Source organism: Miniopterus natalensis, chromosome 9 (assembly GCF_054644295.1).
Source record: "Miniopterus natalensis isolate mMinNat1 chromosome 9, mMinNat1.hap1, whole genome shotgun sequence".
Classification (NCBI taxonomy): domain Eukaryota; kingdom Metazoa; phylum Chordata; class Mammalia; order Chiroptera; family Miniopteridae; genus Miniopterus; species Miniopterus natalensis.
The window spans coordinates 62,889,829-62,917,521 of record NC_142089.1 but is presented as its reverse complement, the minus strand read 5'-3'; the positions used below and the strand labels follow the sequence as shown (position 1 = coordinate 62,917,521).

Sequence of the window (27,693 nt, the reverse complement as noted above, 5' to 3'; positions counted from 1 at the left end):
GTAGTTCCCCGCAGGCATTTCCCCTGTGTTTTCTAGGAAATGCTCGCATTGAGAGATGTATCTTAATATACTTAGCATTACATTTATTTTATATTTTTTTACTTCCTGTCTTTCTGGCAAGCTCAAGAATTTGGAAATAATCATTTCCAAATAGCAATATATCTTTGTATTTGTTTAAAAACAGAAATAAAATTTTTGTGACTGAATATTTTAAGCTATTAACTATCAGCTTCAAAAAACAGCATTTTTAATTTGCTGCACTAGTCACTGTCTGTGTATACATAAAGTAGTAGATTTCTGTCACTCTGAATCTTAGAACTTTTTTAAAATGAAATCACTCTACTTCACCATTATAAACTATGTAACCATGGCTAAGAGTACCTCCGTGGGCTTAGTTTTCCTATCTGTGGAGTAAGGATAAGCCAGTACCTACCCCGTAGGGTGTTTGGTGAAGAAATAAATAAACCATTTTATCACGGGAACATAGCCAAGGTGGTTCATAGAAGTAAGTAGTAGAATCAGGTTTTCTCCATCTGGTGCTTGAGCTTTCTCATGAATCCTTCCCACCCACCGAGCCACCACCACCATTACTTGAAACACTAAATTTGCAGCCTTTAAGTTTTATATCACTTGCCAGTCCCGTGGTACCAAAGACTATATCAGCTGGGATACACCAATAGCATGGTCAAGCGGGCTGTTCACAGCTCGAAAAGTGTTTAGAAGCAAGTGGACGTTAGCTGCTGGCCCAGCTGTAATGACCTGACCTCGCCGGTTTCTAGGAAGCCTCACCAGCCTGAGGTACCTGTTAAGGAAACTGGTGTAGCATTTTAGAGTTTAAACTTCCTTCCCAAGTACTTTTTGCCGGGTTGTGAATGGTCCCTGGGGCTCTCAACTTTGCTTTATGAAATTTTATTCAGCTTGTGTATCCCAGAAAGGGAACAAGTACATCTCTTGAAGAACCTCCCACGGTTTTGTCTTCCGTGGTTTGGTAAGCCAGCAGGTATCACACATCTGACTTCCTTTTCCCCACATCTCCTAATTTCTGTGAAAGTCCAGTGCATCCTCATATTGATAAAGTCAGTTTAGAAATCAAATCACAAAAAGTATATGTTGATTTTTTTTAAGACAGTTTTCTTCATCTGCGTTTTGCATGAGCAGTTTTGTATCTGATGTCATAACCTAGCACAAATCAGAGGACTCTGGGTGACTATTTTGAGGAAATGTTTTATTTTCCTCCTTTCTCAATTGGTCAGTGAATGATGATCATGAAAATCCCTCTTCCATTCCCCACCTTTTCCTGCTTAACTGTGTTGTGTGATTATTACACGGCTTCTTTTTTCCTCTTAGGAGCTCCTTTTGTGCTTTATACCAGACACAGAGTGGCAGAAAAGTGGTGCAGCATTGCGTGCTGCACAGAACACTAGGCCAGGAGCGATGTCTAACTCACAGAGTAGCCTTGAGCGGGTAACCTGAATTCTCTATGTTCTTCATCTATGAGTTGGGAACAACAAACGTGTATGTAAAGATGAAAAATAAGGGACTTGCCAGGCCAGGCGTGGCTCAGCAGTTGAGCATCACCTAGGATCCAGGAGATCGCGGTTAGATTCCTGGTCAGGCCCAAGCCCGGGTTGTGGGCTTGATCTCCAGTAGGGGCCGTGCAGGAGGCAGCCGATCAATGACTCTCATCATTGATGTTTCTATCTATCTCTCTTCCTCTCCCTTCCTCTCTGTGAAATCAATAAAGACATATTTTTTTAAAAAAGGGGGGGACAGAGTGGTACATTTGTTAACATTAATGAACCCACATTGACACCTCAGTGAGGGGAGGCTGGGCATGTATAGAGACCAGGAGATAAATGGGAAATCTCTGCACCCTCCTCTCAATTTTGTTTTGAACTTAAAATTGCTCTAAAACATAGCCTTTGATAAAAAGTAAGCAAATTACTATGTGAAATAAGATTATTACCACTGCTGTTTGTTATGAAGGTGGTAACAAACCAAAAAAAAATGCATTTCTTCTATGCCCCTTAGGAGAAATTATAAAATTAAATCCTTTGAGAATAACCTCACTGATGATTTTATTCCAATTTGGCAATTTTTCAAAAAATATCATGGCATGATACTATGAGTACAAAAATATAACTATATACTTGTTAAAAAGAGCTGGTTCTTTCATTCATTTATTCAGCAAATATTTATTGAAAACCTACTGTGAGCCACGCATGGTGTTCAGCACTAGGAATATAGCTACAAATAAAAGAAACAAAATCTCCGCTCTCATAGAATTTAGAATCTTATGAGCTTTCATCCAGGTTGTTTCCCTTAAAATATTTTAAGGTATCAGCTTGCTCAAGGTAAATCGGCTATTTTGCCCTGGTGCAGTGTCAGGCTAGGGACTGTTCTTAAACATCACACCATCCTATGTACCATTCAGTGACAGAGAATCATTGTCTATTGTGCTTCTGATATGTTAATGAAGTTCTCATTTACAAATAACTGTTTAATCTGTAATTAAAATCTGGAAGCTCTCTTAAAAATGCAGTTAAAATGCACATTCACTGGCCTGCTGTATTGAATATGCAATTGCAGAACATTAAGAAAGGCATATCCTGTTTATCACTGTTAATGAATCTTTCACCCTGGTCCCACTGTAAGCCCTTGATGGTATTCGTGTCATCCATCCTGTCCGTATGCTTCCAAAAGCAGTAACTGTTCTTGGGTCTGTGTGTGCCTAAGTATAAAATAAAATCTGTAGGGTATTTTTATTTAATCACATATAAGCAACTTTAAAAAAAAACAAAAAACATTATTGTCATATCCTCATTAAGATGACGAGCCCCTGACCATATCCGAATGTTTGCTTAGGAATCTGAAATTCATGTATGCAAAAGGAATTTTTCTTATCCTTTTGAAAGAAGAATGATAAATATTTATACACCCTTAACTCTTTCAGGCAGGCGCAGGATCATATTTTAGAAATGACAAGAAGCTGCTCAGGGTTTTTTTTCCAGCATGATTCATCTTCCCAATAGCTACTGAAAAAATGAATTGTAGATTTATCAATATTGGCCATTTCCTTCTTTCTCCCCATTAAATATGCTTTGTCTTACTTCTCTGAAATCCTTTTGAGTCATGGCTTTGAAAGGGGAGCACAAGAGTTATCTGTGCTTTTCAGGCAAGATTCCTCCAGGGATGGCGGTCCAGCAGGACTGCCGAGCGTGCTCCTTGAGGCCCCGCCACCTTCTTCCCGCAGCCGTCCACTTTGTGAGCTGTTGAGCAACGACCTAGTCTCTACGCACATCCGTAGTGTTGCTTTCTAAAGGTTACTCCTGTTCCCAGGCAGTAATTGGATAGAGCCCCAAGACAGTTTCCTACCTCAAATTAAAATTTTCTCCTGACTACTTGAATCAAGATACCCAGTGGTAATGTTGAAGTCGTGAATGTGTTTCAGCTCACAGAGCTGTCTTCTGGTAGGAAGTGGAAGATGCCTGAAGTTTTTAAATTTACTCCTGGCGGCAGGAGGAGTGCTGTCCGCTGTATTTACCAATAGTAGTCAAGCTTTTCCAGCACGTACACTGACCCAGAGGCTAGGTTATAATCTGAAGACAGCTCAAAACTCAAGCCCAGTAATTATTCTAATTATTTCTTTCAGACAGGTAAATTGAATCCCTGAAATGTTGCTCCTGTTCATTCTTTCATTCATCCTTGCTTTCGGCAACCATGGTTAATCCCAGACTGTGTCGGCTCCGGGAGTGAAAGGCAGGAACAGCGGTGATGAGACCAGTGACAGGCTGTGGGGCCAGCCCTAGCCCTTTTCTTGGGACGCCCCAGCCCCTGGTGGCGGAACCTCCCTTCCCACTGGGGGCCCTGAGTGTGCGCTGGGGGACACCTTGCTGGTCCTGCCTCCCGATGGAACTCTTAATTTAGAAACACAGGACATGTGAGTCTCGAGTGGCCTTATAGGTTATTGATTTCAAACTCCCCCTTTGTTCAGATGAGGAAAGTAGGGCCCCAAAGAGAAATGACTGGCTCGGAGTCAAAGAGCCAGTTAGTGGCAGAGGTAGAACTGAAGGCTTCTTGACTCCCTGATGAGTGCTCCTCAAGCTCTTCTCTTATTGGCTGAGGTTCTGTCTTAAACTGGAAGGAGATTGCACCAATGTACCCAGAAACCCTTATGTCAGACGTAAGGCCGTAGACTGAAAGATCTGTCACTGACTGGGGATTAAAATACAAAATTACTGTGCTTTACAATACAAAGCGGTATAGAATTTCTATTAATGTGGTACATTTGGACACTACTTTGGGTAAGACTTTGGGGTGGGGATAAGCAAGAAGTTAAAAAAAATTACAGTGTGATTTGCCTAGTAAACAGGAGTTCAGTAGGAGAGAGGATTAAAAGAAAATCCATTCTACTTATAGGATGGAAGGCAGAAACCCACTGGCTTTGCATGCTGAGTAGGTCACCACATAGAGGATGGCCTTTAGGGTTTGGGTGATGTCCCAGGTTTTATTTTAACTGTCTACTGCCACATGCAGAATACTTGTGGCATTAAAATGTTCCACACCAGGTCTCCAGTCCATCATGTTAAAGACTTGAATATTCTCAAGGTCTCTAAGTTCCTGCAATGCAGTAACTTTACAGCAGCTGGGAAAATCCAGACTTAATAGGCTCAGTAGGTTTTCCCAGTGAGTTGGCTCTTTTCTGCTGTTTAGTGTCGGTAACAATTGCAGAGGTTCCTGTCTGCATCTGTAATAAACAAATTTTCCTAGAGCAACTTGAAGGCCTAGCAATGTTCAGGTTAAATAGGCTATGCAATATAGTGTTTGGCAGAATAGGCCTTTAAAAACAATCACAGCAGCCCTCATCACTGGATTCCCTTTGTTACTGATCAAAACTGTCGCTCAGAATTGAAAAGTATTTGGATTAAATAACTTCACTCTTTTCTCTCCCCTTCCTACTCAGTCCTTCCCCCAAGAGGATGGATATGAAAAGGGGACAGGATTACTCCACGCTTTCATCTGTCTTAGTAACCACCCTGGAAGAATGTTTTTTATTCTTGGTTTAAGTCAACTCTTTTATTCTTGGTTAAAATCTATACAAAAACTGCCCACGTGTTTACCTGCAAGATCAATTTTCTTTTGTTGAGTTTCATGTTTTCGCAATTTTCTATCATCAAGAAGAAATAGGGAGAGAGGATAGGTCCGAATCAAACTACTCCCATTAAATCGCATGATGTGTGTGTGTGTGTGCTCACGCGCACTCACGGCTAATTACTGGTTGCAATAAAATTTCGTAGAATTTTAATTTAGCTTCATTAACTCTGAGACTGAAGTAATATAGTGTAAAAGGAGGAAAACAGAATAGGTGAAGTGAAGCATATAGATCAATTTTCTTTAAGTCAAGTCATTGTAGGGGGAAGTCGTATGCATTTTTTAGGTCATCGTTGCCATTTCTCACTATTATATGCCTATGAACTGCATAGCGGGACTTGTGTGTGCTTGAAGAAGCCGCATTTTCACAGCGGGGGAGGAGATCGGGATAAAGCGTTGAGATGCAGGTGCACAGTAACACAAGTGGGCTCTTCAGCCTGCAGCCTGAATGCCGGGCCAATAAAGCAGAAGCTCTCAAGCTGAGCTCTCAGGGTCTCCCAGAGCTAAGCCAAGAAGGGGGGGGAGCCAGAGAGAATCATTGTTATTCAGTCTTCTTTAATGAGATGTATTGCCCACCGCCCAAGGATTGTGGCAGTGCCTTTTGTTATGCTAATTAGACACCCTTAGAGCTTGGCTGTCTTTGATTTTGGCTTAATCCTTTCTGCTTCCTCAGCTTCAATCCCGACTGCAAATGGTCGGAAGATGGTGTGTACTGCACGGGCTGTTTATTGCTCACATCTAGCTGAGTTTTTTGGTAACAGGGTTGATAATGAAAATTTATCTTACCAAAGGCGGTACGTGTTTTGGACATTCTTTGGAGGCTTTTGAAGAAAGTGGATTTGCGAATAATCGATTTCTGCCTTTTTCGTTCCAAATGCCATTGTTTTTTATATGGTTGCTTTTGTAGCTACACAAAATGGGAAATGACAGATTGGAAAATTTAGATGTCCTCTCCTTGAATGCCTGGATTTTCCTAAAACTAACAAGCATGGTGACCATGGTTTAGCTTTTGGGGAGGCTGTGGTCATCCAGAAAGATGGAAGCAATAATTGAAAGGCCGAAAAAAATAATTTACCAATTCAAAATTCCTGCCTTTACAACGTATAGATATGTATGCATTCTTTCCTAAAATTAAAGTGTTACATTTCCATGATTACTGCAATTAAGAATAGTTTGTGATGAGTTTAAAAATATTTTTAAATGATAAATATGGTTCCTTCTAAATAGTGAAATGAGGGATTTCTGTTAAATCCTTAAAAACTAGATAGTAATGTTTTAGAGCAGCCTAATAGAAATACAGCATGAACCACGGCTATTTTTTTAATTTCCTGGTAGCTACACTACCAAAGTAAAAAGAAAGAAATGAAGTTAATTTTAACAACATATTGCATTTAACCCAGTATATCAAAAGCACTGCAACATGTAATCAACATGAAGTTAGTTAGTGGTTTGCATCCTTCTATCCGTGTTCAGTTTTCTTGTTTTGTTTGTTTTTAAATATATCTTTATTGATTTCAGAGAGAGGAAAGGAGAGGGAGAGATAGAAACGTCAGTGATGAGAGAGTCATGGGTCGGCTGCCTCCTGCACGCCCCCGACTGGGGATCGAGCCCGCAACCCGGGCATGTGCCCTGACCGGGAATCGAACCCCAATCGCCTGGATCCTAGGTCAACGCTCAACCGCTGAGCCAGGCCCAGCCGGGCCGTGTTCAGTTTCTGAGACCCAGTGTGTTTTATACTGGAGTGTATTTGACAGCACGTCTCCATTGGGGTTTGCCACATGTTGTTGTTGGTAATCCTCACCTGAGGATATTTTCCACTGCTTTTCAGAGAGAGTAGAGGGAGGGAGAGAGAGAGAAACATTGATGTGAAAGAGACACTTCGATTGGTTGCCTCCGTCTCGAGCACCAACCAGGGCTGGGGATGGAGCCTGCAGCCGAGGTACGTGCCCTTGGCCAGAATCGAACCTGGGACCCTTCAGTCCATGGGCCACCGCTCTAACCACTGAGCCAGAATGGCGAGGGCAGGATTTGCCACATTTGAAGTGCTCAGCAGCCACGTGCCTCTAGTGGCTATGTGCCGGATGGCGCAGGCTTAGAGTCAGTCAGTAACTCACTTGCCTAAAAACAGTTGACAAGGTAGCATCCATCTTTAATGTAGGGATAACTATTATGAGCTGTATGACTTTCACCACATCACTTAATCTCTAACTGGCCTTAGTCTTCTCATGTGTAAAATGATCTCTTCATTCCTCTCCCCTTGCCAGCTCTGAATTCATGATTCCAAAAAATTCACATTTAGAGGCCGGGTGAGCTAGAACTTATTCATACTCCTGTAATTTAATATTTGAAAAGGAGCCTTCTTTCGCCACAAAGAAAATTAGAAAATGCCCTCCATAGCACACCCACACCTTTCCTCCTCCAAATGTCTGAACCATTCTTTGAATTCGTCTGTGTTAGACTGTTTCGATGAAGCGTTCTGTGGTGTAGGAGACTGCAGGTACCCGGCTCTCAGCAGTCATCTCAGGGCTTTTGGACTGAGGGCTCTGAGCAAAAGCGGAGGACAATTGGCAAGTAATTACTATATTACTAGATTACATGAACACTAAATTTCTAAAACTCGGTTGTCTATCTTTCTCTTTGTAATCTGGCTCATTTATTGTGTCATCAGTGAAGCAAAAATTCTAAAGACGCTTTCCAAGAAGGCAGTCTGTTCAGTAGTTCTGAGCTGTAAGTGTGGTCACCTTTCTACCTTGTTGAGAAGCTCATTAAGGGAGATTGGCCCAGCCCTGACCGCTGTGGCTCAGTGGTTAGAGCGTCCGCTCACACACCGAAGGGTCTTGAGTTCAATTCCCAGTCAAGGGCATGTACTTGGGTTGCAGGTTCGATCCCCGGCCCTGGTCAGGGTGCATGCTGGAGGCAACCAATCAACGTGAGAAAAAGATCAGGAAGGTGGAAGTGATAGGGACAGTTGTTCCATCTTAGAATTTAACCTTTAATAAAAAAGTGTTCCACATACATAGTCCCATATTGATCCCACTTAGCCATTCCATTGATAGGAGCTCATGGGTGATGCTACTGGCAAGGTCTGGGCCACAGGACTCTGGATAGTTTTAAAGGCCGAGCGCCTTCCGGTGCTGCCGAGGCGGTGCAGTTTCCCAGGTGTGGGAGAAGTAGATCAACAGGCCTGTGATAAGGAAGGGCAACTTGCTTGGGTTTGTTAAGAGAGAGTAGACCTTGTGTTATGTGTTCTTACAACAATTTTTAAAAATTCCACGAAAGCAGTGTAAGTAACCCTTAGAATGTTCTAGAATACCAAAAATGTACAGGCAGATCTTTAAGACTTGGCTGCTTTTTGAATTGGAAGTTCAATCAGCACTCAGGGATAGATCTCCGATGCTGAAAAGGGATCAGGTTGGCAGTCGTTATGTAACTTTGCTGTTGAGAATTGAGAATTATTTTAACCAGATCAACAAAGCACCGTTAGTATACTTCCCTGTTGGCTCCCAACCAGCTGATGGAATAGCTTTGTTCTGAAGCATGGGATTTTGCCCCCAACTGAGGAGACTCCCCTGGGTTGTCTCTCTCTTACTGGGCTGAACACGTAGCTAGAAAAAATATTAGCCGGTGATTGAAGCAAACAGCACACTGGGCTGTTGCGAGAAGAAATGTCATAGTCTGACCTGATTCAGCGAGCCACCCTGGGTCTGGTCTTTCTATCTCGTGTCATCGCTTTGGGAGGAAGGACTTTAAAAAGGCAAATTATTTTTCAGTTTCCCTTCATGTTTACTTTATTTCTGAAATAGGAGGAAGGAGTCATAGGGCCACGAAGATATTCACGGCAATTAATAAATACATGTAGGTTAAATACCTAGGGGAACATGCTTTCCCTTTTGAATGTATTTAATAAGTGAAGCTGAAGAATGTGTTTTCTTTTAACACAGGAGATACTGTTTAAAATCTATTAAAAATCTAAGAGAATGTATTTTCTGTCATTGTTCAAAAGTCAGGTACAAGGCCAGCCCCGTTGACAATAAGCTGTCCAACATCTTCTCTCAAGAATCCTTAACTAAACCAGTAAACTGACAGCAGGCATTTGGAATACGATGGACTGCGAGTCTCATTACTTGTTTTCTGTGCTATCATCATTTTTGACACACATTCCTGTGTCATGGCCCTATTTCATTATTGAATGGCATTGTGGAGTAAGGATATTAAATTTTAATGTTATTGCTATTATTACTGTTGACTGTTTTTAGCATAAGTATGCCTGGTGCTTTAATTCCAGCTTTTGCAGGGCCAGAAAGTAGAAGTGTACATAAACAGTCAGGAAAATGACTGTATCCCCTGGAGACCCGGCATCGCCCGCTCTGCCTGTTGTGGATGGATCAAAATGGAAAGGTTATCATTTTCATTAGCCGAGAAAGAACAAGACCATACTTTTCTCCAAGTGTAATTACAGTGCTTCCCTGGCAACATTACACTGCAGTAATTAGTCTAAAGGTGTATGTGAGGGGCAGGCTTTTGCACAGACACTAGAAATATTATTTCAGAGCTTAAGGTCACAGCCTTGTGTTTAACATGTTCCAGGCAGCTTTGGGGGGGAAATAAAAAAAAACTAATTTGACTAGAACTAAAGACAGGCATTTGACATTTCCCAGAGTCTTGCATTCAGAAACCAGTCAGGTAGAAAAAATTGTTTTTTATTATCTAGAATAAAACAACAACAACAACAACAACAAAAACACACAGCTGCAGAAGTAGCCTATCTTGTAGGATAAACAGAGATAGAATTCAAGTTTATTAGGAACTTCATGTAAATAATTATGAGAGCTTTGATATGTGTGTTTTCATCTCCATTTTTTCCCTCAGGCAATTGGACAGAAAAATTAATTACTAGAAACTTTTTATAGGAAGCAAAATAATTTGTTTACCTTTTTGCAAGTGTTTTCAAGAAATAAATTATTTCTCTTATACCAGTCCTCAAATATACATCTGTCCTTTGTAAATGTATTTTGGGTGCTCTGTGCAGTTATATTGAAATATTGAACTCTAACCTAATCTAACCCTTCAGAGTAGAAATCGAATTGAAATTATTTTCCATGTCAGATTTTCTGTTTAAGGAAAACAAAAGTGAGAAAGGGAAAAAACAAAGAAGTAAAGAGAAAAGTAAACTTGATATAAAGTTTCTATTTGTGAATTTAAAAGAAACTTTTTGCATCTTCCAGTCTAAGGAGTACTTATACCAGGAACAGTTCTTCCTAGGTTAAAAGTGAAGGCCAAGATACTGTGATGTTTTTGTTTAATTTTGGTACTGTCTGCCTGTCTTGAAGCAATTCTTTTTAGTTTCTCTCTGTAAATCCTTATATAGCCATGTAGGATATTGTTTGTTTTAGGACCCATGGGGAAATAGAGTACTCGAATGAGCATTCATTCAGCAACCAAATTCTGTTGGAAACCACTGCTTTTTAACGCTAGTGTGTTTCGTGTGTGTGTTATCTGGCCATATGGTTGGTTAGTGATGTTTCTCACAACGTCAGGCACTTGGGAAATTTTAAGCATAGATATGACACAAATAACACAGCTTAGCTGATTATGTAACAGTACTGAAAAATCTACCCAAAAATTGAATTTAAAAAACATTGCTTTTTGTTTGTCACAGATGTTTCTCTACTCAAGGAAGAGCCGTGCGCTGCAGAATTAGACCCGTGATGTTGTATGTTCTCTACAGCTAGCAATTAAATAGGAGACCGAGCGCAGGGAACGGCCCCAGACTTCCTTTTCTTCTCTCTGCCCCTGTGCAAATCCTTGCACATGGGGGACCTCAGTTTCCCCTCTGTGAAATAAGATTGCTAAGCCCCCTTCAGGTTTTTACCTACTTCGTCTAGTTAGGGGAATCGTGTCTTTATTGTCTGCCTTTGTGGTTTTAAAAAAAAGCATGAGAGCTTTTCTCATATTTTTTTCAACACGGCCTAGAAAGTTGTGCTGCCTTCATTCTTCCACAGCCAGGCCCTCGATCCCAGGGACTCCGCGAGTCAGCAGTGACGCAGGGTCTGGGCGTGGCAGGCGTCCTGCACCTGCCCTCACTTCAGTGACCCGCTCTGTGAAATGGACAGGTGGTTTTACAAGGCTACTTTTATCATTTGTTTTCCATAAAATGTCTTTTTAAAGTCAAGTTAAAATGGACTAAATGGCCAGTGTGCTCAGTGGTTAGAGTGTCCACCTACACACTGAAAGGTCAAGGGTTCCATTCCTGGTCAAGGGCACAAGGCAACTACTCTAAGAGCAATGGTCCTCAGGTAAGGATTACTTTCTCCACTGACATTTAATGCATGAATTACAGAGTATGCCTAGCTTGTTAAAGCAGGTGTACCAGGATTGACAGCCACTTCCAAAAGTCCCAACAGCTCAGCCCTGGATGGTGTGGCTCAGTTGGTTGGGCATCCTACCGTGCATGGAGGTCCATTCTGGTCAGGGCACATGCCAGGGTTGTGGTCTCGATCCCCAGTAGGGGGCCTGCAGGAGGCAGCAGATCCACGTTTCTCTCTCCCTTCCTCTGTCTCTAAAATCAGTAAAGACATTTTTTTTAAAGAAAAGTCCCAACAAATGTCCTGATGGTCAAACTTTGTCAATGGAAACTGAGTGTCCCATAGAAATGCTATAGCAGGGGGTTTTATTCCCACCCCAAGTTCTTAAACTCTAAAATGATGTAGAAATTAAATAAGCAACTATAAACTATATACTTATAAAGCAAATCAAAAGGAAAAGTGTGCCCTGGCTGGGTAGCTCAGTTGGTTAGAGCATCATCCCCAAAACCTGAAGGTTGGGGGTTTGATCCCCACTCAGGACACATTCAGGAAGCAACCAATGAATCCATAAATAAGCGGAACAACAAAATCGATCTCTCTCTCTCACATCAATAAATTAAAAAATAAATTTAAAAAAATTTTAAAGTAAAAGGGATATCTTTCATAGGATTATTTTAAAAGGTGGGGGTGGGGCTTCACTCCAAAGGCTTTGACAGGCTTCTTCAGGTTCAGGTCACTCCATAGCTTTTTGAGAGACTTTGTAAATGTTTCTTGGTGGGTATTAAAGATTCCATTGCTACTTTAAGTGCAGCAAGAAAGCATCCAGTGATGACAGAGCGCTCTGAGCATACATTCGCTGTAAGAGAAAAGAGCCTGGATTTAGAGTGCCAGTTTCCTTCATCTGAAACCATGTGGGCATGCCAGTCCCTAGCCTACAGGTCTACTGATGATGGCTTAGAATTTTGAAAATGAAAGGGCCTTTAAATATTATAACCCACTTCCTCTTCTGCCCTACTCCTCTCTCCACCTGCTGTCACTTCTACCAAACTCATTTTTTTGACGAGGAATGTGAAGGCCCAAAATGTAGTCAAATCTCTTTTATCTTAAAAACAATCTGCCCAAACCCTGAGTCGTCCCGCCCTTCTGTGGAATTGGGTGTCTTGAGTACCCCTTCCTCTCGCCCAGGTTTTTGCCTGTTGAGTATGGTATTAGCTGAGGGTTTGTTGTCTGCGGCCTCTGTTACGTTGAGATATGTTCCCTGTTCCCCTTTCTTGCTCCCCTTGACTCTCCCAGTTCTCTGAAAGCCACCTTCTAGGCCATCTTTGGGTTTATAGTTCCACTTTCATCTTAGTCATCTCTGCTGAACAGCCATATTGTGCTATTAGTCGCAAAATTTATAAAAACTGTTATTTCCAACCTCATACATTTGTAGGAGTTTGTTCATTTTAAAAATTACACGGCATTCTTTGTGTTCTGTTGTTCTGCGAGGGCTTGTCTTAAGCCAGTGATGGACACTTGCGTTCCTGTCAGCGGGTCCACTTGGGGAAGGTTCTGTCAGTGGTAGAGAGGTAGCCCCAGACGCTTCTTCTCCAGGGAATATCAGAATGTCAGATGAGACAAGCCCGATCTCCATCATCTGGAAGACAGACCAATCTGATCACTTCCAGTGCATTATCTCTGCCATTAAAATAATACATGGCTGGGCGCTTGTTCTGTTGTCAAAGGATATATGTGGCCTTGTGTTTTCTTCCTCGGGCACCCTGCCTCTTTCCTCTTAAGCTGGGATTCCGTGCATTCGTAGGCAAATCTGGATGACTGCCCTAAACCTTGTTATTTGTAGGTCTTTAACCACATTGGGCTATCTTGTGGTGTTGAGGAGAAAACAGTTGGAAAGTATAGGGGGAGGTGGCTCATTAAAAAAAAAAAAGATGTGAGGTTTATTACGCGTGTCCTTGCCCATAGGTTTCCTCGTGTCACCGAGGCAGAGTTGCATCTTGCAGAGTTCCACCTGAACTCCCCCTTCCTCAGCATCACTGTTGCTTTTGAGGTTGCTTGAAATAGCTGATTCTCTTAAGGGCTGTATTTTCAGGCCCTTCATTATAACTTTATTCTTAAACAAATTTTGAGGAGAGCATTTATTACTTTTTGTTGGTATTTTTAGGGGGTGGGGTAGATTGTAGCAGCTTTTGACCAAGGTTTTAGCTCCCTTATGCTCATTTTTGCCCAGTACTCTGAGGAGTTTTAAGAGCCTCACTGATGAGACAAAACATCCATGGCTGAGAGGGTGAAAGGGGTGACTGGAGAGCTGTTTCCACCGAAAATTACTGCACATAGCAGTTTTCCGAATCCCTTTGGTAAATAATAGTTAAATACTCACCTACAGATAGTTCTCTGAGGATCGATTGAAAGCCCTGCCCTCTACTGTATAAACACAGCAAGTCCTCTAACTCTGTGTGTATGTTATCATTAGTATCTCCAGATAAAATAGAAGAGCCCCAGAACGATGGCTACCACTGTCCGCGTTAACTCTGACGAGACAAAAGCAGTAGCATTCAGCTTCAGTGTCTCTACAATCCCGTATTATTGTGAGATTAATTTCCCGAAAACTTGATGTTAGATGGAGTGTGATTGCAGATTTCCTTAAGCACCATCGACAGACACTTATCCTAAGTTATAAGCAACTCACACTGTGAAATGTATGCAAACACTCTAAGTTTTCTTGCACAAAAATATACTTGAGTGAAACCCAGCATTCATCAGTCTTTTTTAATAAACAGAGCTCAAAGGAGAAGTTGGGGGAACTTTCTTTTGTTGCTACTTGATTTTTAAAAGAAATTAGTGTTGCAGGAACTATTATTGGTTTTGAGAGAATGAAATAAGTCTTTCATAAATATCATCCTAGAAGCCCTACAACCTCTGGCTAAGGGGACTACATTTTGAATGAGATAATTTAAAAAAACAGTAAATTATGGTGTATTTAGGTATTGGCTTTGTATGTCGAAGAGGGTGGGGTTTTTTTAATTGTTAGGTGGTCTATTTAGTGCAGCTGTGTTTATGTTTCCTAAATGGGAATTGCCTGAACATGGTGGTAAGTCCCTACATAAGAGACTGGGGATTGCTTTTTCAAAACCTTCATGGCCATGTGCTTTAATATGGAGGGTTATATTTATCAGGTAGCAATGGCGAAAATAATTCTGGGCACAGTCATTCAACACAGCTGGTTTGCTGCATCAGACATTTTGATAACCTTGTAAAAATAAGTAATTGATACTTTAAATGTTACATTTCACAGTGGAATAAAACTTGGAAATGGTAGAATATTTTAGAATAGTCGCATTTCTTTATCCCATGTTTTGTGTGATTTAACTTCTCAGTTATTAAAAATGCATGCTTAGATCATAAATGTAGATAAATGTAGATTGATCTAGTAGAGAATTAACAGTCCCATATTTTTGCTGTATTTCTCTTTAAAAATATTAATATGGGATCATGGCTGTAACATAGAAGAGACAGTTGCCTGTGACAGAGAAAATGTATGTGATAAGTAAACAGCTGTGTGAATTCATCGGTAATTTCAGAATAGTATGCGGAATGTTTAGGTGCACAGACTTAATGACTAGTTTTTGGAAGCATTTGCTTTAGTATTGCACCCCTCATAACTCAAATTAATGTTTATTACTACTCTTTCATATTGCCAAAATATTTTCATGAATTTGGATTTGAAGCAGCTTGTTCTGGCTTGTTTTGCAACTTTGTTTCAAGAAACAAAGTGATATTTAGAAGATTTTTATATCTCTTAGAAGCCTTAATTATCTTATGTTGAAGGAGGAAATAAGATCATGTTTTGTTTCATACTTATATAAGAAAATCAGACTTCATACTACACTCATTTTTATTACCAAATTGTTAATAATGTCTTTCATGACATTTGAATCCATGATTCTTGTATTAGCTGTTAAGTAACTAGCAATTTAGAGCCTACTTTAAGTTCAAGAGGATGCTACTTACGGGGCGGGCAGTTATTTCGAATTCTCAGGTGTTTTCCCTCATCACCCCCTCCCCCCTTCTCTTCCCAGATTGGTGAAAGACAGCAAGTGTTAGTAACAGAAGAATCTTTTGATTCCAAGTTTTACGTTGCACACAATCGATTCTATGAGCAGGTAAGAGATGCTTCATGTTCTTAACTTTTCTCCAGAGTGAGAGAGAGTCCTGAAAGTAAGGCCATTTAAGCAAAAGGAACTTAGAAGTGGGGGAGGGCTGTAGAATCTTGTTGCGGCGAGTACAGCATCAAGCCGGCCGGGCTCACGCGGGGCTTCTCTCTGTGACTTAGTCTACAAAGCTTTCTTCCCGAAGGAATACGTGTGTTTTAGCCCTCAGTAGCCTTCGACAGGGCCAGCCCTGGGCTTCCGGGGGATTGGAACAGGCCGCTGTCCCTGCCACAGTCCCCACAGCCTGGCCAAGTCGAGGGGAAAGTCCTGTGCAGGGACAGGAAGGATGTCTGCAGGGGCAACGTGGCGGGGAGGGCAGGGATTCCTCTGGCGGCCAGGCCCCAGGCGGGCTCCTTGGTTGGTTGGGGCTTGTTTAGTTTTGTTTAGTTTCAGTATTTGTTTTTTTAACTCCCACCTCGATAAAAATACTGGGAGCAAAGGGGAAAGAGTCTGTTCCTTGGATTCAGCTCAAATTGTGGGAACAGCTCTGGAGAGCAGTTAGGAGCCAGACCCTCTCCGAGGCCACCTGAGGGGCCTCTTTCCCTGCCCACCCAGGGGCTTCTTTCCCTGCCCACCCAGGGGCTTCTTTCCCTGCCCACCCAGGGGCTTCTTTCCCTGCCCACCCGAGGGGCTTCTTTCCCTGCCCACCCGAGGGGCTTCTTTCCCTGCCCACCAAGCCGGCCTGCATTGCCTCCCCACAGCCAGACTCCGGTTCAGCATTCGGGACTCCACTTGCCTGGGAGGGAAAGCAATTCAATGTGACTGAAGAAAACAGTAAGCCTCCTCCAGGGCATCGGGATGTAGAGATGGGATATGCCCGCTTAGGTGGGGGGCTTTCACGGGGACAGGGATTTCATGAGTCATTCTGGATTGTATCAAGATCAGATGGGTTTTCTTCCCTTTGGTCCCTTTCTCATCAAATAAAAAGTGAATTATTTTTCTATGGGTCATGGCTGGAATTAGAGCTTGGGAAGGCTCTTAAGACCAGTGTGGGCAAGTCAGGTAGGGATGGTCAAGGGCGGCCACGTGTGCGTGTTAGAGAGCTGGGAAGCGGGAGCTGAAGAGCCTCCAGCACTGGTGTCCCACCAGGAGCCATCTCACTGGCCCCGGGTCCTCAGGAAGGCGGGGGAGCTTCTCAAGGCCCAGACTAAACAAGCCCTGCCCAGGACCGGTGGACACAGCAGCTGAGGAGGGATTTCCAACACGCGTGTTTGAGCTGAGCCTCTCCCCGCTTTTCCATCTCATTAATTGACTCCAGAGAGCCGTTTTCCTATTCAGGCCAACTTTCTGCTCAGCCCTGGGGAGGGGCTTGATTGTATTTTCGCTGCCTCTTCCCTCTCCTTTCTCTTGCCATCTGGGTTTTTGCCTCAGCGGGGAACTTTTTTTCCCTTCATTTTAAAGGCAATGGCATGCCTCATTAGCTGTTTCCTCCAATTTAAAGCAGCCAGGCTTTTTCCAATTATTAAAACCGGAGGGGGAAAAACACTGAGCCCTTCATTCACATCAAGGCAGCAGATCAAGGAGAGTTATTTTCCCCTAGAACCATACCAGATCTCCCCGGGACAGTTTACTCTAGAGATTTTCTCATTTTATAAAAACTGATTTAAAAGGGCTTTCATATTCTGATACTAAAGCTCTTTTAGTTCGTCTGCTTGCCATGAGTAATTCGCCACCCAGGTGACCTTCTTCTCCACTTTGATGAAGCAGCCTTCTCAGTGGTCATGAAAAGTGAAACGCAGAAAGGCAGGACCCACTCTTGCCTCTCAGAGAAACTGGCTGTGCAACTTCTCATCTGACCTTTTTGTCTCTACAACTAAGTATCAAAGATTTCATAGGAATTATTTTTCTAATGAGATGAGTTCCAGAAGTAAAGATTGTATCAAGATATCAAAGTATTGCTGGGTTAGAATTAGTCTCTTTATTTTGGATCCTAACTTTAAAAGATCGGCCAGTAGCTACAGTCCTGAAATAGAAGTGCAAGGGAGACGTAACGCATAGACTCCCTGCGAGTCCCAATGCAGGGGGGACATTTCCTCAAGGTAAACAAGCACCTTTATCCGAAACCTCTAGTGGAAAGAGACCATCTGTCAGTTTCCTGTGAACTGGCCAGAGTCCCCTTCAGAGTAGCTGATCCTACATGGAGGTGGGACTAACAAATACATGCGTTTTTCAGATCCAAAGAACTGAATGGCAACCAGTTAAAGGAGCCATTTACCTCCAAACACCCATGTTTAGGATATTCAAAAAGGCTGCTTTTAAATGTTCTTTCTCTTCCCCCAAAACACACGCTCATGCACGCACGCACACACATACGTACACGCAAACATGCAGGCCTTTATTTGAAGTGCCTACCCGAACCAGTACTCTGACAGCTAACTTGGAAGGTATTAAAAATAGGAGGCTTTCATCAGTGTTGTCTCGGTTTCCTTCATTGCATGGGGCAGCCAAGAGCAGAATATCAAAGGCCTGTCCAAAAGCGACTGGCTGCCGGCTGGGATTTCCCAGGTCTGCCTCCCACATGCCTGAGGACAGCGGGCGTCCTGCGATGGAGGAGCCCTGTCCGCAGCCGCCCTCCCAGAGTGCCCCCCTCCCGCTCGGTCCCCAGGTCCTGGAGCAGCTGGAAGGCAGAGCCCACTTGGGGTGGATCCCACAATAGAAAAAGGACATTAGTGGACAGCTGAGGAATTCTGAATAAAGTATGGGCTTTAGTTAATAGTTGTATACCAAGAATGGCTCATGAAAAGTCTGTCAGGCTCATGTAAAATGTTTTCACAGGGAAACTGAGTATGGGGTCTACAGGACCTCTCTGTGTTTTCTTAGCAATAATTCTATAAATTTAAAACTGTTCTAAAATTAAAAGCTTATTTAAAAAATTAATCCTTCTGAAAATTTTTTTAAAGGTTTTAGTGCCAAAGAACCCCACATTCATGGGGAAAATGGTCGAAGTGGACATTTATGAATCCGGGAAGCACTTTATGAAAGGGCAGCCAGTAGCAGACGCCAGAGTATACACTCCATCCATCAGCAAACCGTTAGCAAAAGGAGAAGTCTCAGGTTTGACCGAGGTGAGTAGAAGACGCCCCCCTGCCTGCCAGCGAGGCCGCGCTCCTGCTGCCGTTCATAGTTCCCGCTGAGCGTCTGCGCGAGGCTGTAATCCTTCCCGACAGACTGAAATCGGAATTAGAAAGGTGCATTTTTGCTGATGCCTTTAGCTTTTTCTTCCTTCTCTGCCTGTTAAGGGAATGAGCTGTTTCTGCTTCTAGCCTAGAAGCTGAAGGCAAAAGCCATTATTTTCAGGTGAAAGATTTTACACCGATGGCGATCAGATCCAGTATGTTTCTGTGTCAGTAGAACGGAAGGGGGTGGGGGAGACATCGTTTCTTGCTTTACGAAGCTGTTTATAATATAGTAAAAACCTACGTTAAACAGGCACTAAACCATGTCAGTATATGTGCTTATGGTGCCTTTCTCTAGGGCAGCAGTTTTCACCCTTTTTCATCTCGTGGCACACGTAAGCTAATTACTAAAATTCTGCGGCACACCAAAAAATGTGTTTTATGCCGATCTGACAAAAATAGTGGTATAATTTCAATTCACACCGGACTGCTATTGTTGTGTTGGCTGTTGTCACTTTTTTATTTGACAAACTCAAGGAAAAGAGGTCAGTGCCCCTGACTAAGCAGTCAGGTGTTGCACGTTTTAAAAATTCTTGCGGCCCACCGGTCGAAAATCACCACTGTAGGGTGTTAGCTGAATATCTGCTTTAGTCATGTGGACTGAGAATTAAACATTTTTTTCTTTCTATAAAACAGTAACCTGACCACTATTTTATACCTTGGTAAATATGGCTGTTTGCCAAGTTCTCTCTTACATTTCATTGAGCCGCAGTTGTAAAAGCTGATGGAGTGTGAAATGAAAATGTGTATCACATTTCTAAGCATCATTGGATGTCCCTTCTCTAACACAATTGTTAAGCACTCCAAAAAGAGTGTATAGCAGCGATTTAACACACGGAAAAAAGATAAGTGGCACTCATCTGGCCATATAATTCCAGAATTGTTTTAATATGTGTATTATCTTTTCCCTCAGAATAAACTGTGAGGGCGTGGTAATTAAACTTTGGGAGCAGTGACAAAGGGGATACTATTATCTGTATTCTCACTTAGAATGGTGACACGCTCTGGTGTCCCAGCCTGAGTGATCCCTCCTGAGCTTGACAAGTGCATGTGAGGAATCCGCAGGCACAGCCATGACTGATAACGAATGACGTAGTCTCGCCTTTGTCCAAACCCCGCCAAGTGTGTCGTCCTGCTCGACCAGGAATCAACTCAAACACTTGATAAGCATGACCGTTAATGTTGGCTGTTATTTAAAAAAGAGATCATACTTGGGGTTAGGGTGGATGGCCAAGAGGGAACAGAGAAATCCAGCATTTAAAGTATATCGTAGAAATGTGGCTTCTACATCAGCAATTTTTAAAGGAAGTTAGATTATTTTTTGTTTTTCTACACATGTGTTTTACAAGCATGATTTTTAAATCGCTACAATAAAAATATCACAACAAATGGTAATAGTGGGCAAATTATTATTTCAAAGGCCGTGCCTGATTTAATTTCCTCGTGTATGCTTATTAAAAAGTATGGAGTTTTAAAACATCATCGTTCATAATGCAGAAATCGGGAAAAGTAGTATACCGTTTTATTAGTTTAACTACAGTGTCCTCTCTAGAAGAGCAGCCTATTAAATTCCATGGGGCAGCCTTTTCTAGTCTCTTCCTCCCTCCGGCCTATGAGGGGTGTTGTCCTCACCGACACCACTGGCCCTCCTCTGAGCGGGGATGGCCTGCAGTCCCAGGCGAAATGTTGGTGGGCTCAGTTGGCTGCTCGGCCTCCTGGGCCTCTAGGAACAGTCTTATAGCATTCATGAGGCCAGAAGGTCTGGAATATTGAATTAGGTGTTAACATTAAGAGAAATATCAGGCAAGTCTGTTATCAGCATTTGTGACTTCATATAAATTAAGGAACCCAGCTTGACACTTCATTATTTGTCAGTTTTAAAGATATGCCAAACTCAGGGTCGAAAAGCCTTCTTTGATGAATTTGTCCTGATGTTAAAATGTTTTGACTGATGATATGAATTAAAATAAATTAAGCAAGAAGAGAACAGCTTTCACATTTACAGGATTTAGAAGTAGATGGTAGAGGTTATAATCCTGTCTCATTTTGGGGCTCTTTGGACACTGATAAGGGGCTGGCACTCTTGAATGAAAACATCAGCTTCACTGTGTGGACGAACATGGCCTTGGGATCAGCTAGGCCTGAGTTTGCATCTAGACTTGCCGGTTTACCCTGGGCACGTGGCTTCTGAGCATTAGTTTAGCCTGTTAAGTGGAAGTGATGATGTCTTTCTCATGTGGTTGTTGAAAGGAATACACTCAGTAGTGTATATAAGCCACCTAATCCTATTCCTGGAACATAGTCAACAGTTACTAAGGGGTCATTGTCCCTTTCCCTCAAATCTGGTCACATCTAGAAAGATAAGACTCTGCGGATGACCTGGTACCAACAGTTTCGGTTTTGTGCTGTGCTGAGGAAGGGGAGGGGGTGGATTTCTCTATGGGGACAATCGATTCAGTGCTGGAGAGCCAGTCCCACCAGAATTTCTCTCTCTGAATTTTCTAGGTGTTCCTGAGTTTTCTGGCATGATAACCTCCCCTGCACACTTTATAAAGAAATCTGGAAAGGCCATAGCATCTAGAGCAAAATACTGTGTTAAAATTTATTTTCTTTAGTGCACACATTTTCTTAATTGATAATTTATGATGATTCTTTAAGTATTTAGCCCCTGCTACTCTGGGCTTCTTTTGTCTCACTTTAGGCCCTGTTGATGTCTTTTGATAAGACTGGCAAGAGGTACAACAGACCATGAGGAGGGCACAGCCTGGGCAAGGGTCACGAGATCTGGACTATAGAATCCTGACACTTGCGGTGACAGATTTTGTGACCTTCTGTGCATCTCATAGGTTCCCTGGACCTCAGTTGTCTCTGAGGTTCTGTGATTGAAATATTTCATTTGACAAAAATGGATTGAATTCCTACCCTGTGGCAGGACTTTGAATTCTATAAATATTAATAGAAAACAGGCCTTGTATTTTCAAATAATAATAGGTATATGCCCATAACATGATGGAAAAGGAAAACCATAATAAAGGCAGAAGGTTACTGCCCTCTAAGAAATTATATTCTAGTGAAAACAACACATAGTGATATCTTTTTATGATTATTACTATTCCTCCTTTCAGTTTGGGTAGAGAATGGAGGAATAGAAGGACAGAACAGGACAGACAAGTGTAGTCTGATTAACATTGGGAAGATGGGAGCCAGAATGCCACCTCCAAACTGATGAGGAACATTTCTGAAGAAGTATCATTTAGGGATAATTCATTTCAGAAAAAGGTTATATAGAAGTTATCCAGTGGAAGGCACCATGGAATTCAAAGGGATAAATATAAATCAAAGAAAGGATAGATCGTAACCTTTGGAAACTGTCAGGGGCCTTAGGAGGAAGAAGGGATGGGGGAAGCAGTAAGTCTTCAGAAGGGGATTATAAAGGTGGGGGAGCAGGCAGGAGTTGTATGAGGGTGTGGGTGGGCGTAAGGGGGTGCACTTGTTTAGTGGAAGGTGCCAGAGGAATAGGAACCTAGAGGAAAACACGGTGTTAAGATGTTAAGAGCACTGATATTTTTACCATAATCTCTTGTGGAACCTAAATTTGTGATAACCTCGCCTGTTCAAGGTGACGATCTTTATACACAACCCAAGCTTCCTTAGAAAACTGGTTTGCTGTTCCTTCATTCCTGCCATCTGAAGACAACCTACATGTAATCAGGACCTAACATCACCTGCGCCAAGTCCATGACCATTCGCTAATAAGAAAAATTATCCGAGGGCCATCATCAAAGATTGAGATCAGTGAAGTGCTTTTTCTATATCATGGAAAGTTTCTATTATGGAAATTTTAAAGCATATACAAAAGTAGAGAGAATTACATAAGTATCTCGAATACCCATCGCCCCCTTTAAACTGTTGTCAACTCACAGCTGATCTGGTGTCACCCGCGCTCTCCCTCACCCCGTCGCCCTGGCTGTGGCCAAGGAAACCTCGTCTGTCATCCCATTTCATCTAAATATATCGGAAAATATCTCTATAAGATGAAGATTCCTTAAAAAACATAATCACAATGTATTATTACTTCTAAAAATAATTAACATTAATTCTTTATCCAGCGATATTCAAATATGGCAGTTCTTTAAAACATTACTTGAACCGGATGCAAATAAGGTCCACCCAGTGCAGTCAGTCAGATGCCTTGTCGGTCACTCCTGGCCTGTCGGCTCGCTTTTCCCTTTTTGCGCTGCAGTTTATGTGCAGAAGAGACCAGGTCGTTTGCACCGTGGCACTTCCCAGTGTGGAATTCGCTCACTACAGCCTCTCATACAGTTTAACGGTTCTCTGTTGATTGGGGTTTGGGGCAAGATTATTCCACGCGATGCTGTGCGTTTCCATCATGAGGCCTGTGACGCCCGGGGGCCTCCCGGTGGTGTCGGCGGTCCGTGAGCACTGCGGGGTTCGGTGAGTCTAGGGGTGCGGTGGCGGCACTGTGGTCTCCTTCCTTCCTCGGGCGTCAGCTGCAGGTACTGCTGCGAAGACGAACTTTCTCTTCCACTTTTTTTTAACGTGCAGCACGGTTCATACAGGAAAGGGGAGAAAAGGGCTTGATCCTTACTTTCTATTTACCAGTTTTCAAAATTTGAGCTGATTGCCTAGCACGTTCCGAAACTAACCAGTGAGGGTGTGTGTTTTTTAAGTATTACTGTAAACTTACAGATTTCTATCTATTTGATGTGTTTTTATCCATTGCAGTTATTATACTTAATTGGTGCTCCAGTGATTGAATTTTTGGACCGTGGAAGCTGGTTGCTCAATCCTTTTGACATAGACTCTGAAGTCTTTGATAGTTGAGAATATCCCCTTTTCCCCCATTTCATGCTGTCATCCAGGTCAGCTTCAGGGATCTTCTGTCTCACATCGGTAACTTCTTTCCCCCATACTGAAATTCCCAGTTCCTGATAATGCAGCGTAATTACCCACTTGCTTTATCTCGTAGTACTCATATAACTGTCTAATAATAACCATACCACCACCACCACCAATATGTGATTGCTAAAAACCCTTTAAGCTGTCGTGGTGGTTTCTTAGTTGTTTTTGTTCTTAGGGTTTATCCCTCCAGGGATGTGCGAGCAAATGATGGTTTTAAAGTCACCTGACATTGTTCCTCTCCCTATAGTTATAGCAACAAACCAATACACAATTAGGAGCATTTGTTTCACTTTGTTTCCAATTTTTTAGAATTGTTTAAATCTAATTTTGTTTCATAATTATGTAAAATCTTTTACAAAATTAAATCTACAAAAGTATGTTCTAAGGAGTCCACCTTCAGCTTACTACTGTCCCCTTTCCACCCTGTTATCTCCCTTACCTCTTGAAGCAATTAACTTGTTTTAGTTTTCAGTTTGTCCTTGCAGTGGTTTGTTTTAACCATATAAACAAATACACGTACATATGTTTGTCACCTCCTTCTTAGATTGATTGTACATACTTTTGCTATTTTCACTTAACAGTATGCCTTGACAGTTACTGCCTAGCAGCTTATAGAAATTCAGTGAATATTTTTAATGATTTTTGTTAGGCTATTAAACAAAATGCACGAAAGTCTATATTGCTCTAATATCTGAGATTAATAATATTGCCCTGTGTGAGATCCAACATCTTTTTGGTCAAAGAAAAGACAGAATTAATTACCTTAAAGACATTTAGGACATTTGAAAGTAGGAGTGGTCAGTCATGTAAGCAAAACAAAGATAGTCTAGAAGCTAACAGGATGCATCCGTTTACCTTAGGCTGGTGCCATTACACCTTCCACACATTGACTGCCCTTTGTTGAGTTCATGCTTACCAGGCAACCTTCTAATTATCACTTGTTTCCCTATGCAAAGCTGCCTGAAGGAAGAAAAGAGGTTTGCCCAGCCCCCTAAAGTAAGTGTGTTGTTTAGAGATTGGCTTCCTATGTCCTATCAATGTGATCTCTCCTGTGGGTGAGGTTTAATGTCTGAGCTTTCAAGGCTCAGAACCTTGGGCCATGTTAAACCCTGCAAGGGGGATTTCCCTCCTCATGTAACCTCTTAAGAGATAGATAGCAAGGGATTTTTCCTCCCTCTGTACCCACCCTGCCATTGTCTAAATACAACATGCCTACTGCTATGACTCAAAGCTAACGATTACGGGTTCTTATTGTGAGCCAAGTGCTACACTAAATATCTCACATGCATTCACTCATATCGTCCTCATAACCCTATGAGAAGGTACTGTTATTATCTCTGTTTCACAAATAAGGAATCTGAGCATCACTAATTCAACAAATAACTTATCCAGAGTCACAAAATTAAAAGGTAGGGAAGGCAAGCCAGTATTTATATCCAGTTCTTATCAACTCTTAAGCCTATGTTTTTATTTTTGAATTGTGGTAAAATATACATAACATAAAATGTACTCTTAACCATTTTTAAGCATATAGTTTAGTCCATAACTAGCCTGTAAAACTGAAACTTCATACCCATTAAACAGCTCTCTATTCGCCCCTCCCCAGCCCCTAGCAACCACCATCCTACTTTCTGTCTCAATGACTTTGACTACTCTAGGTACCTCATAAGAGTGAAATCATGCAATATTTGTCCCTTTATGACTAGCTTGTTTCACTTAGCGTAACCTCCTCAAGGTTCATCCACATTACAGCATGTGTCAGAATCTCCTTCCTTTCAAAGGCTGAATAACACTCCATTGTGTGTGTGCCACATTTATCAGTCAGTGGGCACCTCTCTTTGACAGCCTGCTTTCAGCTATTCTGTGTGCGCACCCAGAAGTGGAACCACTAGGTCATATGGCAGTGTGATTTTTAATTTTTTTTAGGAATCACCACACTGTTTTTCACTGTGGCTGTACCATTTTATAGTCCCACAAACAGTGCACAAGGGTTCCGATTCCTCCACATTCTTGCCAACACTTGTTGTTTTCTGGTGGGTTTTGTTTGTTTGTTTTTGGCAGTAGCCATCCTGATGGGTGTGAGGTCAAGCCTGGATTTTTAGGTCCAGGCCCATACCTCCTTGCCTTTGGAATCACAAAGTCTTATTTGGTAATTCCTAGAGGGTAGTTTTCTTTGATATACAAGAGTAAGCTTACACCAGATACAAAAACAAAACGAGAGAGAGAAGAAACTGATACTGAGAAAGGGACGGTACTAATCATCTCCCCTGTGCTCTGTTAGGAGTGGTATTCACGTTGCATGTCTGCCTGAGGAGGGCGAGAGAACGTGATCACTGCTGCTCCATACAGGCCAACGAGCTTCACACCTGATGTCCTTTCTCCTTTTACGGCCCGTGTTCTAACAAATCACTTGAATCCTGCAATTTCTAAGATCAATACTTCCAGAAGTCAGAGCTATTTTGTGCCTGGTAGAAAAAGACAAAAAGAAAATTCCCCCCCAATTCTAAACGTAGAAGTAGTCAGTTTTATTCTCTTTTCTGGTAGTAAAGAGCTGCTTTAGAAAGAAGAGGCAGGGTGGCTGTGTGACAGACATGGAGTCTGTCCGCTTTGGGTTCGAATGGCAATGACAGTTCCTGTGACCTCACACAGCTGCTTTCCTGAATCACAGATTCTTCGTTTGTAAAATGGACATGACATTCACCGAGGGTTAAATTAGAGAATGTGAACAAAGTGCCTGGTGCTTCGTTGTTGTGTTAATATTTGATGAAGGGGTTCTATATGTATAGCTTTAAAAACTAGTGATTTCCTGGCTTTTAATTTTTTTACTTTGAATTTTTAAAAATGTACTTTTGCTTTCATTGGTTTTTACTCTGCAGTACAATATACAATTAAGAAATGGATTCTAGGTTCAGATTTCCTGGGTTTGAATCCTTGTTTCACCATTTACCAGAAATATGACCTTGGGCAGGTTACTCAGTCTCCCCCTACCTGTCCTCGCTTCTGTAAGTGGGGATGATAGTGCCTGCTTCATAGGATTTACGTGGAAGTGGTTAGTAGTCAATAAATGTTGGCTACTACTAATATTACCATTATCTGTGATACATGCTAAGGCACTGTTTTCCTGTAAGCAATGAAGGTAAAAATTGTACAAGCTTTTATTCAAATGTTGCAGTCATCAGCCATGATTTCCTGCAAAACGGCAGATGAAACTGGGCCACCTTAGGAGGTTCCTCCACATAATGAGAGTGAGAGTGTCAGAAAGGGGCTCAAGGACAATCGAGTAGCATTGGCTGCTCTTTCTGACAGACATTTCTTTCTCTTATTCTACCCCCTTCTAAAAGCAACTATTCTAGAATGGAGAGCCGGGCCTACCATTCTGCTGCTCACAAACGAAGGGAAGGCTCCCTGCCCTGGGGTGCCTGGCTGCCTCCTGTTTCTCATCTGTTGGAACTTTGATCCTACTAATGGATTCACTTGAGCGCTTAGATAACGCAGCACCAACACAGCCCACCGCGCTTGGGAAGGAAGCAGAAGTCTGCAGGGTAGCATGGTTTTGCCTCATTACCAGACAAAGGGCCAGCAGGATATTCAGGTGTACTGAGTTTTATGTACAAACTAGACTATATTTTCAGAGCTTTGACCCTTAGAAAAGCACCGTTAAAATGCTTTCCTCTCCATCTAACATTCATTTCCAAAACCACTGAAGTGAAAGGGTCTATTAGTTCAGGGCCAGATTTGAAAGCACATGAAAACTGCATTCATGAGGTTAAGAAATGGCTTAATAATTAAGTTAAAACAGTTGAAAGTAGATCTAATTTCAAACAGATCAGCTAACCGTGTTAGAGGCAAATGAGGGTGTGTTCCTTCCTATTTTCCTTCCACCCCAAAGATATTGGCTCCAATCCCAAGCAGTTTTTCTAGTTTTGTGGA

The 27,693-nt window shown here is 42.0% G+C and overlaps 1 protein-coding gene across 5 annotated transcripts in view; it reads left to right on the top strand.

The window, feature by feature from the left end:
• Positions 1-27,693, top strand: part of CDKAL1 (CDKAL1 threonylcarbamoyladenosine tRNA methylthiotransferase) — a 551,454-nt gene that overhangs the window by 508,488 nt on the left and 15,273 nt on the right. For all 5 annotated transcript variants that reach the window (XM_087820618.1, XM_087820616.1, XM_087820619.1 and 2 more), the window contains 2 exons: positions 15,533-15,616; positions 18,565-18,729. In XM_087820618.1, coding sequence (XP_087676744.1) covers positions 15,533-15,616; positions 18,565-18,729 — 249 coding nt within the window. The remainder of the gene's footprint in view (positions 1-15,532; positions 15,617-18,564; positions 18,730-27,693) is intronic.